Here is a 15365-nt window from a genome sequence, read left to right as displayed (position 1 = left end):
ACTGTCAACGCAGTGCGTAGAAAACCAGGAAGACCTCCAAAAAGCGCTTAAGAAAACATGCATTATATAATTGAGAAGGCAGCGAAACAATAAGAAGTGAGCGAGTGACATATACTACCATATTCATGAGTGTTGCCAGCTCGGAAAGAAAGCAAGGTGTAAACCTAAACTTTAAATTAAGTTCATAGACAGGCTACCGCTGGCGTTTCACATGCCCACAGGTAATGCGGGATACAAGTTTAATGAGAGGACGCAGGATATAAACGAGAGTTTTGATCACTTTATAACTAAGTTAAAATTGTAGGTGAAGGGGTGTGCTTATGCAAATTCCGAGAGACTGTGTTTGTGGGGGATTGACAGTTAAGGCGGGTGGGGAGTCACGTCATCATCTCCCCTCCCATTCATCTCATTTCGCTCTGAGCTGAGCTCCGCGGCTAACGCCGTCTTCCGAAGCAACTTCGTCAGACTGCCACCAAATACAGAAAAATCCACAAGTTAATACACACGCTGTCACAGTTTCTCCACACTGAATCCTGCAGGCACTACTTACAAAAGGTCACATTGACAATCGTGTTACGTTATTTTTAAAATCTTTCCTTTTCTTAGCACAAGCACAGCTGAGAAGCTTCGATGCATGTATTCCATAACGCGTTAAAAAAGAATGCATTTAATCACAAGCAAAGGGGAGCTTTTGTCAATGCATGATTTCCTGGTATACCGATTACATTGATCAGCGCATCCCGATTCATTTTACCCTCGCACCACCTTAGTTTGAGAAGAAGTATGAAAAATTATGAGGTTAACACAGAAAAACAGATCACCAATTCAAGCTTTATGAATAAACTAGCAAAATACCCGCGCTTCGCAGCGGAGAAGTAGTGTGTTAAAGAAGCAATGAAAAGAAAAGGAAACATTTTGAAAATAACGTAACCTGATTGTCAATGTAATTGTTTTGTCACTGTTGTGAGTGATGAGTGTTGTTGTCATATATATATATTTACACACACACACATAAACATATATATATATATACATATCTATACATATACACATATATACATACATATATATCTACATATATACACACACATATATACACACATATACATACATATACACACATATATACACACAAATACATATATATATATACATACATACACACACACATATATAAACATATATATACATATACATACATATCTACATATATACACACACAGCTATTTCGTATCAGTGCAATACGCTGTTTGTTAAAACGTTGACTCCGCTCTTACGTGCAATAACAAATCAAATCATTCAGTTGTCTTTGCTCATATGTCATTTTAGAGCTGGACGCCTGGCATCTTTTTTTGGCCACAAGTTCGTTTCTGTTTGCTGTGAGGTTCTGTGTTGTGGAGATTCTCAGGATGGATTGCAGGTGCTCATCAGTGAGGCGACTCCTGTGTGCTGTTTTGTTAGTCTTTATCACGGAGAAGAGCTTCTCACACAGATATGTGCTACCAAACATGCACAAGGTTCGAGCCGCATGTAGACGGACTTTTTTTGTTCATCAAAGTCACCAAAGCGCCGTGCAAACTCAGTGCGCAGTGCGCTCAGTTTATCAGCAAAGTGCGTATTTGGGAACACCGTAGTGACGACTTGGTTTAACAGTACTTGGCAACAGGGAAAGTGGGGCAAGGTGAACTGGTGCATTTGTGTCTCCCATAAAAGCAGCTTCACTTGAAATCACTTTGTGATTGTGCACGGGTAAAAACGTCCGCTGAAGTGTCAGATTCTTATTTAATTATGCTGTTTTCTGTATCTTCTGAATTGCATTCAGGTTACCCTGATGCAAGGCAGCTGAAGCGCTGCATTATGGGATCTGTAGTTTATTGTGTTACCAGCGCTTCATATACCCGGGCTTTAATAACAATAATACAGTATATAAAATGATCTCGCGGGCGGATATAATTACACGGGCGGATGTGGCCCGCGCCCTTGAGTTTGACACATATGGACTAAATAGAACTTGAAAAGATATGTTTTTCAAATGTGATCGCGCAATTCAGATAGAGTTGACGCCAGACTACAGCCTGCATGCCTCAATGAGTCATCCTCCCCTCGCTCTTACTTTTTTACCGTTCATCTAATGAATACACTGAGTATGGCTTTACCAAAACAATCATTGATGGCGAATAAAGTATCCATTATTCGAGTATGTAGAGCGGGATATATATATATACATATATACCCGCGTATCGCAGCGGAGAAGTAGTGTGTTAAAAAAGGTAGAAAAAGAAAAGGGAACATTTTAAAAATAACGTAACATGACTGTCAATATACAGTATTTGTTTTGTGAGTGTTACTGAGTGTTGCTGTCATCAAGGATTTGATTATCATTATTTCTTTCAATCAGGTTCGTATTTGTAGGATGTGTTGTGTTCAAGTTACATTCCGTGTTTGTCAATCGTTGTAAAGATGACAGGTTTCATTCATCGATTCGTTTCTTACTGCATCAATAAACAGCTCGTCTTCTTCTTTATCTGAGACCTGACACACTGCATGCACGGGTTTTTTTTACACTGTCTTCCTTTAGCGGGACATTGACTTTTTCCACCGTGTGCTTTGTTTCCACAGTAGCTGCATTTATGAAAATATGCTTATCAGACGCTTCATATTTTTTGCTGCCTTTTCAATTGTGTAATTCGGTTTTTGTTCAGCGCTCTTTGGAACTGTTGCTTTTTATCTGTGCACTGCGTCAGTTCACGTGAGCCACTCGGTGTACTTGCATCGAAGGTTCCCAGCTGTGCTGGTGCCATCTCGTGCTATGTCCATAGCTGTATTTAATGTTACCTTAGTCCTGGCACTTAAAACTTTCTCTCGCAGTTTCGCTGAGTTTGTGTCAAACACCACCCTGACCATCTCATCTTCCTCTCCATAAGCACAGTCCTTCACCCGTGAATATTTACCCGTGGCAGTTTGCTATTGGATTGCCGCTGACGGACGGCCTTATATGGGCAGGCACTAAATTACAAACGCCAGCGGCCGCCTGTCTATGAACTTAATTTAAAGTGTAGGTTTACATCGTGCTTTGTTTCAAGTAGCAGAACTCATGAATATGGTTGTATATGTCACTCGCTCGCTTCTTATTGTTTCGCTGCCTTCTCAATTATATAATGCATGTTTTCTTAAGCGCTTTTTTGAGCTCTTCCTGGTTTTCTATGTACTGCGTGATTACGTGGGAGGCGTGATGATGTCACACGAAACTCCGCCCCCACAGCGTTGAAGCTCATCTCCATTATAGTAAATGGAGAAAAACTGCTTCCAGTTATGACCATTACGCGTAGAAATTCGATATAAAACCTGCCCAACTTTTGTAAGGAAGCTGTAAGGAATGAACCTGCCAAATTTCAGCCTTCCACCCACACGGGAAGTTGGAGAATTAGTGATGAGTCAGTGAGTGAGTCAGTGAGTGAGTCAGTGAGTGAGTGAGGGCTTTGCCTTTTATTAGTATAGATGATTCGCCATCAATAATTGTTTTGGTAAAGCCATCCTCCTTCCATTTTATAATTTTTCCGCCACTAGCCATGATTAAATGAACGGTAAAAAAGTAAGAGCAAAGCGAGGGTGACTTATTTAGGCAGGCATATATATGACAGCAACACTCATGACAATGTCAATCATGTTACGTTATTATCAAAATGTTTCCTTTTCATTACTTCTTTAACACACTACTTCTCCGCTGCGAGGCGCGGGTATTTTGCTATATATATATATGAATGAATGACCTCCAAAGAGCGCTGAGACTTTTGATATCATGAACGTGTCTGCAAAAACTGGGGTCTCCTGCCCAGCAAAAGTCGAGCAGCCAGCGCGTGCATAGCTGTGCCGGCCTTTGAGACGCTGACTGCGCTTCTGTCTTAAGTCAAAGTGACCAATTTTAATTTTTTTCATCCTCCCCCTGCGCTATAGCCCACACAAGTGCAAACACGGGACCCCTTTTCTACACTACTGCAAAATAATATTAAGGCGATTCACACTTTCTTTTGCACGTATACGATTATCAGGTCCTCACCTCGAATTATGAAGACACGCACACGAGTGCAGGACTGACAGTGCCATCACAGCCGATTAATGGCGGGGCGTCTCACCAGTCTACACAAGACCCACCGCGACTGTCCCCAAAAGGCGCTCATATCGTCAGCGAAGACATCTCTCTATACTATATAAAAGAAAAAGGCAACTTTCCTTTCTTTACACCTTTTTTCCTTTTATCCCAAACCAAAGCCTTTCTCTCTTAACACTGCAGAGGACACAAAACTAATTTTCTTTAAATGCCGGTAAGGCACATTACCAGAGGCACAAATTTGAACGTTCACATAGAAAATGTAATTTCAATGTACCTGTACTTCTTAAAACGTTAATGTTTTACTGTTTAATAACTTATAGACTATAATTTATTATTTTTCCCTTGCACTCAGTGACCAAACCTATACACACACATATAGACACATACAAACATACACACAAGTATATGTATGTGTTTATATATATATATATACACACACACACACATACATACATACATACATACATACATACACACATATATATAATTTGTGTGTGTGTATGTATGTATGTATGTGTGTGTGTGTGTGTGTGTGTGTGTGTGTGTGTGTATATATATGACAGCAGCAATCCAAGCTGTGAGAAAACAGTAAAAAGGAGGCGTGTCAGACGTCGTGGTACATTTTGTGATGCAGCTGCCGAAAACAACTTCGTGACGCTGCCGCCAAATACACAAAACAATTACTTTGACAATCATGTTACGTTATTTTCAAAATGTTTCCATTTCTTTCTCTTTTCTTCTTTAACACACTACTTCTCCGCTGCCAAGCGCGGGTATATATATATATATAGATAGATAGATAGAGATATATATATATAGATAGATATGAGAACAACACTCATATCAATGACAAAACAATTACATTAACAACCATGTTACGTTATTTTTAAAATTTTTCCTTTTCTTTTTTGTACCTTCTTTAACACACTACTTCTCCGCTGCGAAGCGCGGGTATTCTGCTAGTCTATACTAATAAAAGGCAAAGCCCTCACTGACTTACTGACTGACTTATCACTAATTCTCCAAGTTCCCGTGTAGGTAGAAGGCTGAAATTTGGCAGGCTCATTCCTTACAGCTTACTTACAAAAGTTAAGCAGGTTTCATTTCGAAATTCTACACGTAACGGTCATAACGGTCGATAATGGTTGACAACGTCCGCCATGTTGAACTTTCTTATTTATGGCCCCATCTTCACGAAATTTGGTAGGTGGCTTCCCGGTGCTAGCCAAAACCGATGTACGTACTTATTTCGGTGGTATGACGCCATTGTCGGCCGCCATATTGAATTTTCCACACGTCACTAATTCTCCAACTTCCCGTGTAGGTAGAAGGCTGAAATTTGGCAGGCCCATTCCTTACAGCTTACTTACAAAAGTTGGGCAGGTTTCATTTCGAAATTCTACATGTAACGGTCATAACGGTCAACAACGTCCGCCATATTGAACTTTCTTATTCATGGCCCCATCTTCACGAAATTTGGTAGGCGGCTTCCCTGCGCTAACCAAAACCGATGTACGTACTTATTTCAGTGGTATGACGCCATTGTCGGCCGCCATATTGAATTTTCCAAACGTCACTAATTCTCCAACTGCCTGTGTAGGTAGAAGGCTGAAATTTGGCAGGCCCATTCCTTACAGCTTACTTAAAAAAGTTAAGCAGGTTAAATTTCGAAATTCTACGCGTAACCGTCATAACGGTCGACAACGTCCGCCATATTGAACTTTCTTATTTATGGCCCCATCTTCACGAAATTTGGTAGGCGGCTTCCCTGCGCTAACCAAAACCGATGTACGTACTTATTTCGGTGGTATGACGCCATTGTCAGCTGCCATATTGAATTTTCCAACGTCACCAATTTTCAAACTTCCCGTGTAGGTAGAAGGCTGACCCCATCTTCACGAAATTTGGTAGGTGGCTTCCCGGTGCTAGCCAAAACCGATGTACGTACTTATTTCGGTGGTATGACGCCATTGTCGGCCGCCATATTGAATTTTCCACACGTCACTAATTCTCCAACTTCCCGTGTAGGTAGAAGGCTGAAATTTGGCAGGCCCATTCCTTACAGCTTACTTACAAAAGTTGGGCAGGTTTCATTTCGAAATTCTACATGTAACGGTCATAACGGTCAACAACGTCCGCCATATTGAACTTTCTTATTCATGGCCCCATCTTCACGAAATTTGGTAGGCGGCTTCCCTGCGCTAACCAAAACCGATGTACGTACTTATTTCAGTGGTATGACGCCATTGTCGGCCGCCATATTGAATTTTCCAAACGTCACTAATTCTCCAACTGCCTGTGTAGGTAGAAGGCTGAAATTTGGCAGGCCCATTCCTTACAGCTTACTTAAAAAAGTTAAGCAGGTTAAATTTCGAAATTCTACGCGTAACCGTCATAACGGTCGACAACGTCCGCCATATTGAACTTTCTTATTCATGGCCCTATCTTCACAAAATTTGGTAGGCGGCTTCCCTGCGCTAACCGAAACCAATGTACATACTTATTTCGGTGGTATGACGCCACTGTCAGCCGCCATATTGAACTTTCCAACGTCACTAATTCTCCAACTTCCCGTGTAGGTAGAAGGCTGAAATTTGCAAGGCTCATTCCTTATAGCTTACTTACAAAAGTTAAGCAGGTTTCATTTCGAAATTCTACGCGTAATGGTCATAACGGTCAACAACGTCTGCCATGTTGAACTTTCTTATTTATGGCCCCATCTTCTCGAAATTTGGTAGGCAGCTTCCCTCCACTAACTGAAACCAATGTACATACTTATTTCGGTAGTATGATGCCACTGTCGGCCGCCATATTGAACTTTTCAACAGTCTTTGTTACTTATGGGCCCATCTTCAAGAAATTCTATCGATCAAAGAACTGTCACTTACCGAGTGGTTTCCATGCCCGGAGATACCACCTACCTTTTCAATTCTCTTTGTTACATATTGCACAGCCATATCAGGCTCACTCTTGATATCCGGAGGAACATTCTGTCTTATGTATTGAATGACTGGGACAGGTTCAAGGTGTGGACTGATGACGGTACACGAGATAATTATACTACACAGGAGCACTAGAAGAGTGAAATGTTTAAGTCCTTCACCTATGGTTCTGCATGTGAGTTGATGGCTGCCGCTGAATTGTTCGGTTGTCGCTTTCAAGTGTACCGAAATGGCCAACTATTTTACACCTTTCGACAACCGCCAATGCCTCTTAAACATCTTAGATTCACAGGTGACAATTTCAGTAGTGGACACTTTGATGTTTATGAATGTTTAAACTCTCAAAAGCTGGATGTGATTTTATCGATGAAACCGGTTGTGTGCTTACAACGCTTGACAGATGCCAAATGTCACTTCAACACAACAAATCCTGCAAATACTGTCGTAATTGAAACAAACCATGAAACTCAAACCGATTATGACAGCAGCAATCCAAGCTGTGAGATTTGAGGCAAGATTACTGTTCACATGGCCAACTGTAAGTTACATGCTCAAGAGTAAGCTCAACGCACAGCTTGGTCATGTTACAACCGGAGGGCCGAACTGACAACATGGTATACAAAGAGATCCTTAACAAATAATTATTGGCATATTGTCCCACAGTTTAAAAAGGTTTAATTTTCTTCTTAATAAAAATTTGAATGCAGTACTTCACCGCTGCGAAGCGAGGGTATTTTGCTATTGTTAATAGTATACAATAAACACATACATTTGATTTACGTCTGTAACAGCCACTGTATTAAATGTATAGTACTTGTAAAAGTTACCGTTTTTTTTTTTCACTTTTATTCTCTCAGTCACGATCACAATACATACTACAGCCACTCCACCCAGGGATCTGACGCTGTTACATTTTATCTGCAATGGGGAATAACCTTAAGATGTGAGTGGTGTTTTGAGACAATCGAACTGGAAATTCTCTGATCTGGATGGAAAAAAGCTGACACACAAACGCTAGCAAATCTGCCTTATTGGTATCTCATTGTCACTTGATTTTTTCTTATTCAGTTTTATTGCGTGTTCCTGCTTATGCTGAATTAGTATCCGCCTTAAGGCCTGTGATGTCAAAGCCACACTGACAAAAAAACAGAGACATAGGTATATATGATATTTTGAATTATTCATTTTATTACCTTATAGTACATTTCAGAAAACATTGTGGCACAGATGCAACATTATTCATATTCATTCACGTACCTTTTTGCGGTTGTAATCAATTTGCCGCGGGTTTTTTTCCCTGATCTTGCCCAGTCTGCACAGGACTCCAGGACATGCAGAGGAAAGAATGTTTGTCTGCAAGGTGTGCCATGAACGCTTTTCTTTTCTCAGTGGACACTGTAAATGCCTTGCACAGCACATGTGCTTTGAATACCGCCAGTCAACTTGTTATAGCACATGCAACCGGCCACCTGCGTGCTGCTGCTAGCACTGAATAAGCTCACTCCTTCTGTTATCAGCGCACAGCACCGGGGAAAAAAAAGAAATTGACAAATATATGTGACATTTTGAAGAAATCATTGATCTGACCCTAACTAACTAACTAACAGTGCCAGCATAAATTCTGAAGATACGGCGGCATCACATCTCCAGGATGCTTTCGTTTCAGATGCTCATGCATCGTGATGGTGCTGCTATGAAAAGAAAGAAATTTTTTTCTTTTTCGGTGAGGTGCTCCCTCACTTTAGAAAGTTTGTGTCTCAATTTTTTTTCATCTCCTTCCCCCTCTTCTCTCCAACTCGTCATTGCAACCATGTTTAGTTTCCTCTACATTCTTCTCCTCAGACGTTCTTCTTTGTTGGTAGGACTGTGTCAAGTCTTCACAAACAATAACAAATGATACTGCCCCCAGACGTTCCCATAGTGCATTGCAGTTACAAAAAACAATGTGGTTCTTTGTGATTGGAGCCTCTATTGAAGGTTCTGTTTATGACGCGTCAACAATAAAAAATCCTCGTCAACGATTTTTTTGTAGTTGACGTCGCCGATTACATCGACTAATCGTTACAGCCCTACTACCACCAATCCTTGAATAGTAACTAGAACACTCATTAAGTACCTGGAACCACTGAGAAGAACATCATGAGGAAAAGACAACAATTAGTAATGCAAGAGGCAATCTGTAGCAATGAAGCATTCTAACTATATAAAATATGAAGATTTGAGACCTTGAAGAATTACAGGAGCCAGAACACAAATTATATGCCAGAATTACTATCTGCAAAGGTAAGACTGTGGTTTGGAATCCACTTGTATCACAACGTGGAAAAAACAACATTAGACCACACTTCTTTCTACCTTCCTTGAGCTCAGTTTCCAAGTTATCCAAAGAAGTCAGTCAGTTAGTCAGTTTCTGTTTGCTTGGTACCCAACTTGGAAACCAATGACAAAAAGTAAACTCTTTTAGGGCATCATAAGTCTCATTCACATTTTATTAATAGTATAAACAGTTATAGAACAATCACATATAAAGCCACATACTACTTAATTGAATTTTTTTAAAACATTAACCCAGTGGGCTGATGGTGTAAATGAACATGGTTTATACCTGACATTATCCAAAATTTATTTATTGCATTTATAGATACAGTATCTAAATTTTTAATTTACTACACTTGAGATCCACATAACTGGTTGTAGAGTTATTGATTTAAAACAAAAACCTTATGCACAAATAAAGATGACAAAACACGTGGTCTGCATCTGTCTACTTTTATGCTTAATTTTATGAGTATTTGCCAACCTGCCTAGTTTTTTTACAGACTAGAAATCATAAGTAAGGCAACAAGAGGAAAATAATGAACACATAAATTAAGAAGTAGGCTTCCAGCACATGGTGCTTGGCCACTAAATATTTGTAATATGGAAACAATCAAAAGAAAATAAAGTACAATATTATGTTAACCGACTCCCATACATTTTAAACCAAATAAAGAATTGTAACTCTCTCATACTTTAAAGAGCAACAATTTGACAAACTGTATTAAACAAAGATTAATTTCACCAAAATCTGTGCAAAATAATGCAAAAAAGGAACATCATGTTTTTCAAACAGGTCAGTCTAAAAAAATAAATGTTCATTACTGAAATTTTTGGACAACTGTGCCTATTTGATTTCTGTACATAGTAAAAACATTCCAGCATTAGAAAGTCAAGAAAGTCGGAGATCCTGTCCTCATCAATTGTTCACTTATTTTACACAATATTTTCATTAGATTTCAAGAAGACCCCTCTTGTGCAGAAGAAAATTTTATTACAGAGAGATCAGACTAAATCTATGCAAATTATTGCAGTGATGTGAGGCAGGGTAAAAAGCTCCTATGGTACTACCTAGAAAGACCCCAGAGCGCTGATTATGTAAATAGATGTACTGTTTAATCAGAGTTTTGCTGCCAACGCACTTTTTCTAACTAAGAGCAACATTTGTGATGGGTATGTGGCACATCAGTGTTGTCATAGCTGACCTGTCTTATATATTTGTTTAATTTTTTCACCCTTCTAAGGGGGCATTTCAAAAGGCAAGCAGAAATATACAGTTATGACTGTTTCTGGCAGGTAATGAAACTTTAATGAAATATAGACTTTTTATCCAACCCTGGCAAACATTAGCAATTCTTCTACAAGACAGTATGTTGAATAGTAAATTAAATTAATCTTCTTTATTCTGTCTTTTGATTAAGTGCCTCTAAATTTCTAAACATTAAATTATCACAGTCCTTTGCAGAAGATGTTGCTGTGTAAATATTCTTTTGTATAAATTATTACTGACTAACCATCAAACTCTTCAATAGATTTAGGATAGCTTTAGGTCTGTGTACCTATGTATCATGCTAGGGACTGAATCTCAACATAGTTGGTGTAATTTGTTTCAATGTGATTATACAAAACGTATAAGGGTAAATCAAAAAGTAAAGTCACTGGTGCACTGGTACAGTATGCTGCCGCACTCACTACATGACGAAACAACTCAGGATTCTGGTTGGCAACACCCCAGGCAGACACGCGGTCCTGTCCCACCCTCTGGAAATGACCCTCTATCTGCCGCAGCCAGGTTTTACGTGGGCAACCTCTTGGCATGGTCCCCAACAATGAGGATCTTACAAGCTGGAAATGCACCACATGGCCATAGTGTCATAACTGATGCTCCCTCACAATGCAGGTAATGTGCCTCATTCAGGACTCCATGAGCAGCTGCTCATTCAACATAAAGTCAAACCAACAGTACCCAAGGATTTTCTGGAGAGACAGTACCAAAGGAGTCCAGTCTTCATCTCAGGTCACTGGATAGCGTCCATGTCTCGCAACCATATAACAAGACAGAAAGCACCAGGACTCTAAAGACTTGGACCTTCATCCTTTTGCATAGATATCGGGAGTGCCACACACCACTTTCCAGCAACCTCATGACCCTCCATGTCCTTCCAATCCATCTACTGATTTCATAGGAAGATTCTCAAAAGAAATGAATGTCATTGCCAAGGTAAGCCTCTCGACAAGGTCGACACTCTCTCCACAAACAGACACACTGTTGATGGTTGTCCCCAAGAGGTCATTAAAAGCCTGGATCTTGTTTCTTTATCCAGGACACTCGCAAGCCCAGACACTCAGACTCCTCACTCAGTCTCTTGAGATTCCCGATCAGAGCCTCCATTGACTTAGCGAAGATCACATCATTGTAAGCAAAGTCAAGATCCGTGAATCGTTCTTCACAAACAGATGCCCCACGACCCCACGATCTTGCCCAACACCCAGTCCATACAAGCATTGAACAGAGTAGGAGCAAGAACACACCCCTGATGAACCCCGGACTCAACTGGGAAAAACGCAGTGGTTCTGCCTCCACTGTGCACAGCACTCACAGTACCAGTGTACATTCTTCTACAAGACAGTAGGTTTAACAGCAAATTAATCTTTTGATTAAGTGCCTTTAAATTTCTAAACATTAAATTATCACAGTCCTTTGCAAAGGATGTTGCTGTGTAAATATTCATTTGTATAAATTAGGACTGAATGAATCTTCTATAGATTTAGGATAGCTTTAGCCCTGTGTACCTATGTATCATGCTAGGGACTGAATCTCAACATTGTTGGTGTAATTTGTATTGATGTATAATGGTAAATCAAAAAGTAAAGGCAATTGGAAAATTATTTGTTAACCACAACGGAAAGAACCTGACACAATACAACATATTTGTGATGGCTTATGGAGAGTTTGAACATACACAGTGTAGCGCTATGCTGTTAGTCTAGTAGAAACCAAAGGTTTCTTTGAGCAGAGGAAGTGAAGCCAGCTGAAATTTACTAAAGGATGTTGGCTCAGTACGGGAGTGAAAACAGCATGGTTTAGCAAAACCTTTATGAATGGACAGAAAAGCTTAAAGCTGGAAGAACAAGTGTAACCAATGAAGGTCTATCTGATTGACCATCAACATCATGCAAACAAGTCCACATTGACATGGTGAATGCCTTCCTCACAGAAGACTGTCAGATGACTTTGCATGCCTTTGCTGGACAGTTAGATATCAGCTACGGATCTGCACATGCCATAGTACACGATGACTTGGAGTACAGTAAAGTTTGTTCAAAATGGGTACCCAAACATTATACTGGTCTGCACAAACTAACATTCTTTGGTGAATTTCAACAGGTTTTTGCTCCCAATGCCCCAAGAAATCTCACAACTGCACGTTGTTCAAAAATGGTGCAATCCTGCTGTGGAATGTCCATCTTCTTTTGACCTTGGCTTCAACAAGACTAAAGGCAGAGCACTGCGCTGTGAGTGTTTAATCCACCAATAATCCAAAACAAATGTGTTGTATTGTGACAGCTTCTATCTGTTGTGGTTACCACATAATTTTCAAATTTCCTTTACTTTTTGATTTACCTTCATATTAATGCTAAGCATTTTGATAAACATTGATCATTAACATCAGAATGTGCTGTAAAATGTCTCAAAGAACTTAGAAAACATTTCTTCATAAGTATATTAACTTTTTTTATTTGTTATCCTGGATTTTGACTGGTTGGTGCCATTGAACACTATCTCATAGGAAATAATATGCCTCCCTAGAAGCTGATCAAAATGTTGCTTCAAATTCTACATAAGACCATTCACAAGTGGCTTACTTTTTGCATCTCAAAGGACCTTAAGTGACCCACAATTTTTTTGCCAAAATATGTAAACATTATTATTCAGTTATCTGCAGTGACCTGTTTTCTCTCATTTGATATCCTTAACAATTAGTAGTATTTTATTATGTCATCCAAACTATTTCATTCAACCCCCATGTCCTTCTTCTAAATGAGCTTTCATGATGCACTGGTTCCAACATGTTAAGTTTCTCAACATATTTTATAAAGATTGTAGAATAAACTCCACCATTTGCAAAAGTAGCCAATAATTAATTTCTGATTTTGGGAGATGGTTCCTTAAATAGGACTTGTGCAAGGAAACATCTGCCCAACCATGAAGACTTCAGTTACGGTGTCAATAGTTACTTTATCTGCTGTTAAGCCCAATCCTCCACAACACCAAAGAAAAAAACTAACACAGTTGCTTACTGTTTGTGTAGGTGTACTATTTTTATAATGTCTAGACACTATGTATGTTTTGTTATTGTTTGTTATCGTTGCTTCATATTGCAATTTTGTTGTTTATTTTCAGAATGTTATTTCCCAGCTAATCTTTAAATAAACTTCATGTCATTGTTGACTGCCACAATCAAACATTTGTCTTCCTTTTCAAAGCAGAGCGTTTTCCTTTCATGATCAAACACAGGTGCAATGTGGGAGAGGTAATGATCTCTAATTCTCCATGCATGAAATGTTCTTTTTTCACTGTCACCTTATGTAGACAACAATGAAAGAGGTGTGACGAAATACCGGCAATATCTGCTTAACAGTCATATGAGGAGCAAGAAAATAACAAATGTTTGGATAATGAAGCAGAACAGAAACCTGGCCATTGATAATACATCTGTAAATATTTAATTTTGTCAACAAAAAGTCAAAAAAGTTAGGAAACTCCCATGAGGATCCTAGAATAGCTGATATTTCACATGCATTTTGTTTTTGAACTTAATATAGCAAGTGGGATTGGTATGTTTTTCAAATGTTATGTTTTTATAAAGCACAATCATCTTCAGCATATGTGGTTTTAAAAGTTATGCAGACTTTGACCAAACTGCATATCAGCTTATCCACACAATATATTACAAAAGGCTACTCTATGATTTAGTGTCACGAGACTACAGGGTGTGCCATTGTAGTTTAGCATTGTTCACGGTGGAACTTATTATATTTTTATACCTTAGGAATTAGAATTTACTAGTCTGTACCCAACACTTTGGTAAATACTGTATGTGTAGTTGCATTGTTGTTTTGTTTTTTTCTTGAAGCTTGGGTTAAAGGTTTTAGCAGTAACAAATAATAATAGTAGATCACAAATACTAAAAGATGTTGTTGAGAATTCTATGGAACAAGTCACATAGAAGAAAATAGCTTAACAACAAAGATTGGCATATCTTATAGTCCTCGGTGCATGATCTCATTTAAATCTCTAGTTCTTTAAGCTCTTCCATTATTTTAATTTACAACGTATTAAACTAAAAAGTGATTAACCTATGCTTCCATAACATAAAAAAGGTCTGTGGACACTTAAGACGGCTGCATTAATTCATAATGAGCCTGCTCAAATGGCCAAAATCAAACATTATAGTACAAGTTTTCAAAGTAAGCTTTATTTTAAAATGTTTTATAGCTATAGTTGGTTTTATAGGAATTGTTATATCCCAGTATTTTTATGTTTTGGAAATTCAAATACTCTTGGAAACTCAGTTCTTTACAGCCTCAAGGTAATAAAACAACCAATTTTGTCCTTCAAGCTAAGGACAGCCGGCCCACTGTGAACTAGCAGGTAAGCCTGTCTGAAGTTTTGGAAACTTGTAACACATTAGTCAAACTGTGACTTTGAATACAGAATCACTGACATAAAACTACTTACCTGAAGTGATGGAGGCCAATCGGAATATATCAGAGAGACGGAAACTGACAGGCTCATAGGGGGATGTTTCATAAAATTCTTCTCCTGCAAAATAGAAAACCAAAGCACTATGTCAGAGTTAAAACATATACTTATGAAAGTAATGAATGCACCATGTTGCTTTATCTTACGTGATGAAATAGATTTATTTAGTTATGTTGGCAGTAGTATGTACTGTTAATGTTTAAACTTCAAAGCTGTAGGCATAATCCCT

The 15365-nt window shown here is 38.9% G+C and overlaps 1 protein-coding gene across 1 annotated transcript in view; it reads right to left on the bottom strand.

Moving 5' to 3' along the window:
• The window catches only part of gfra2b (GDNF family receptor alpha 2b), a 464618-nt gene that overhangs the window by 300838 nt on the left and 148415 nt on the right, over positions 1–15365 (bottom strand). The window contains exon 3 of the mRNA XM_039769575.1: positions 15113–15196. Coding sequence (XP_039625509.1) covers positions 15113–15196 — 84 coding nt within the window. The remainder of the gene's footprint in view (positions 1–15112; positions 15197–15365) is intronic.

This window comes from Polypterus senegalus, chromosome 11 (assembly GCF_016835505.1).
Source record: "Polypterus senegalus isolate Bchr_013 chromosome 11, ASM1683550v1, whole genome shotgun sequence".
In the NCBI taxonomy this organism is placed as follows: Eukaryota; Metazoa; Chordata; class Cladistia; order Polypteriformes; family Polypteridae; genus Polypterus; species Polypterus senegalus.
The sequence above is the reverse complement of the archived record's forward strand: the minus strand, read 5'-3'. Positions and strand labels throughout refer to the sequence as shown.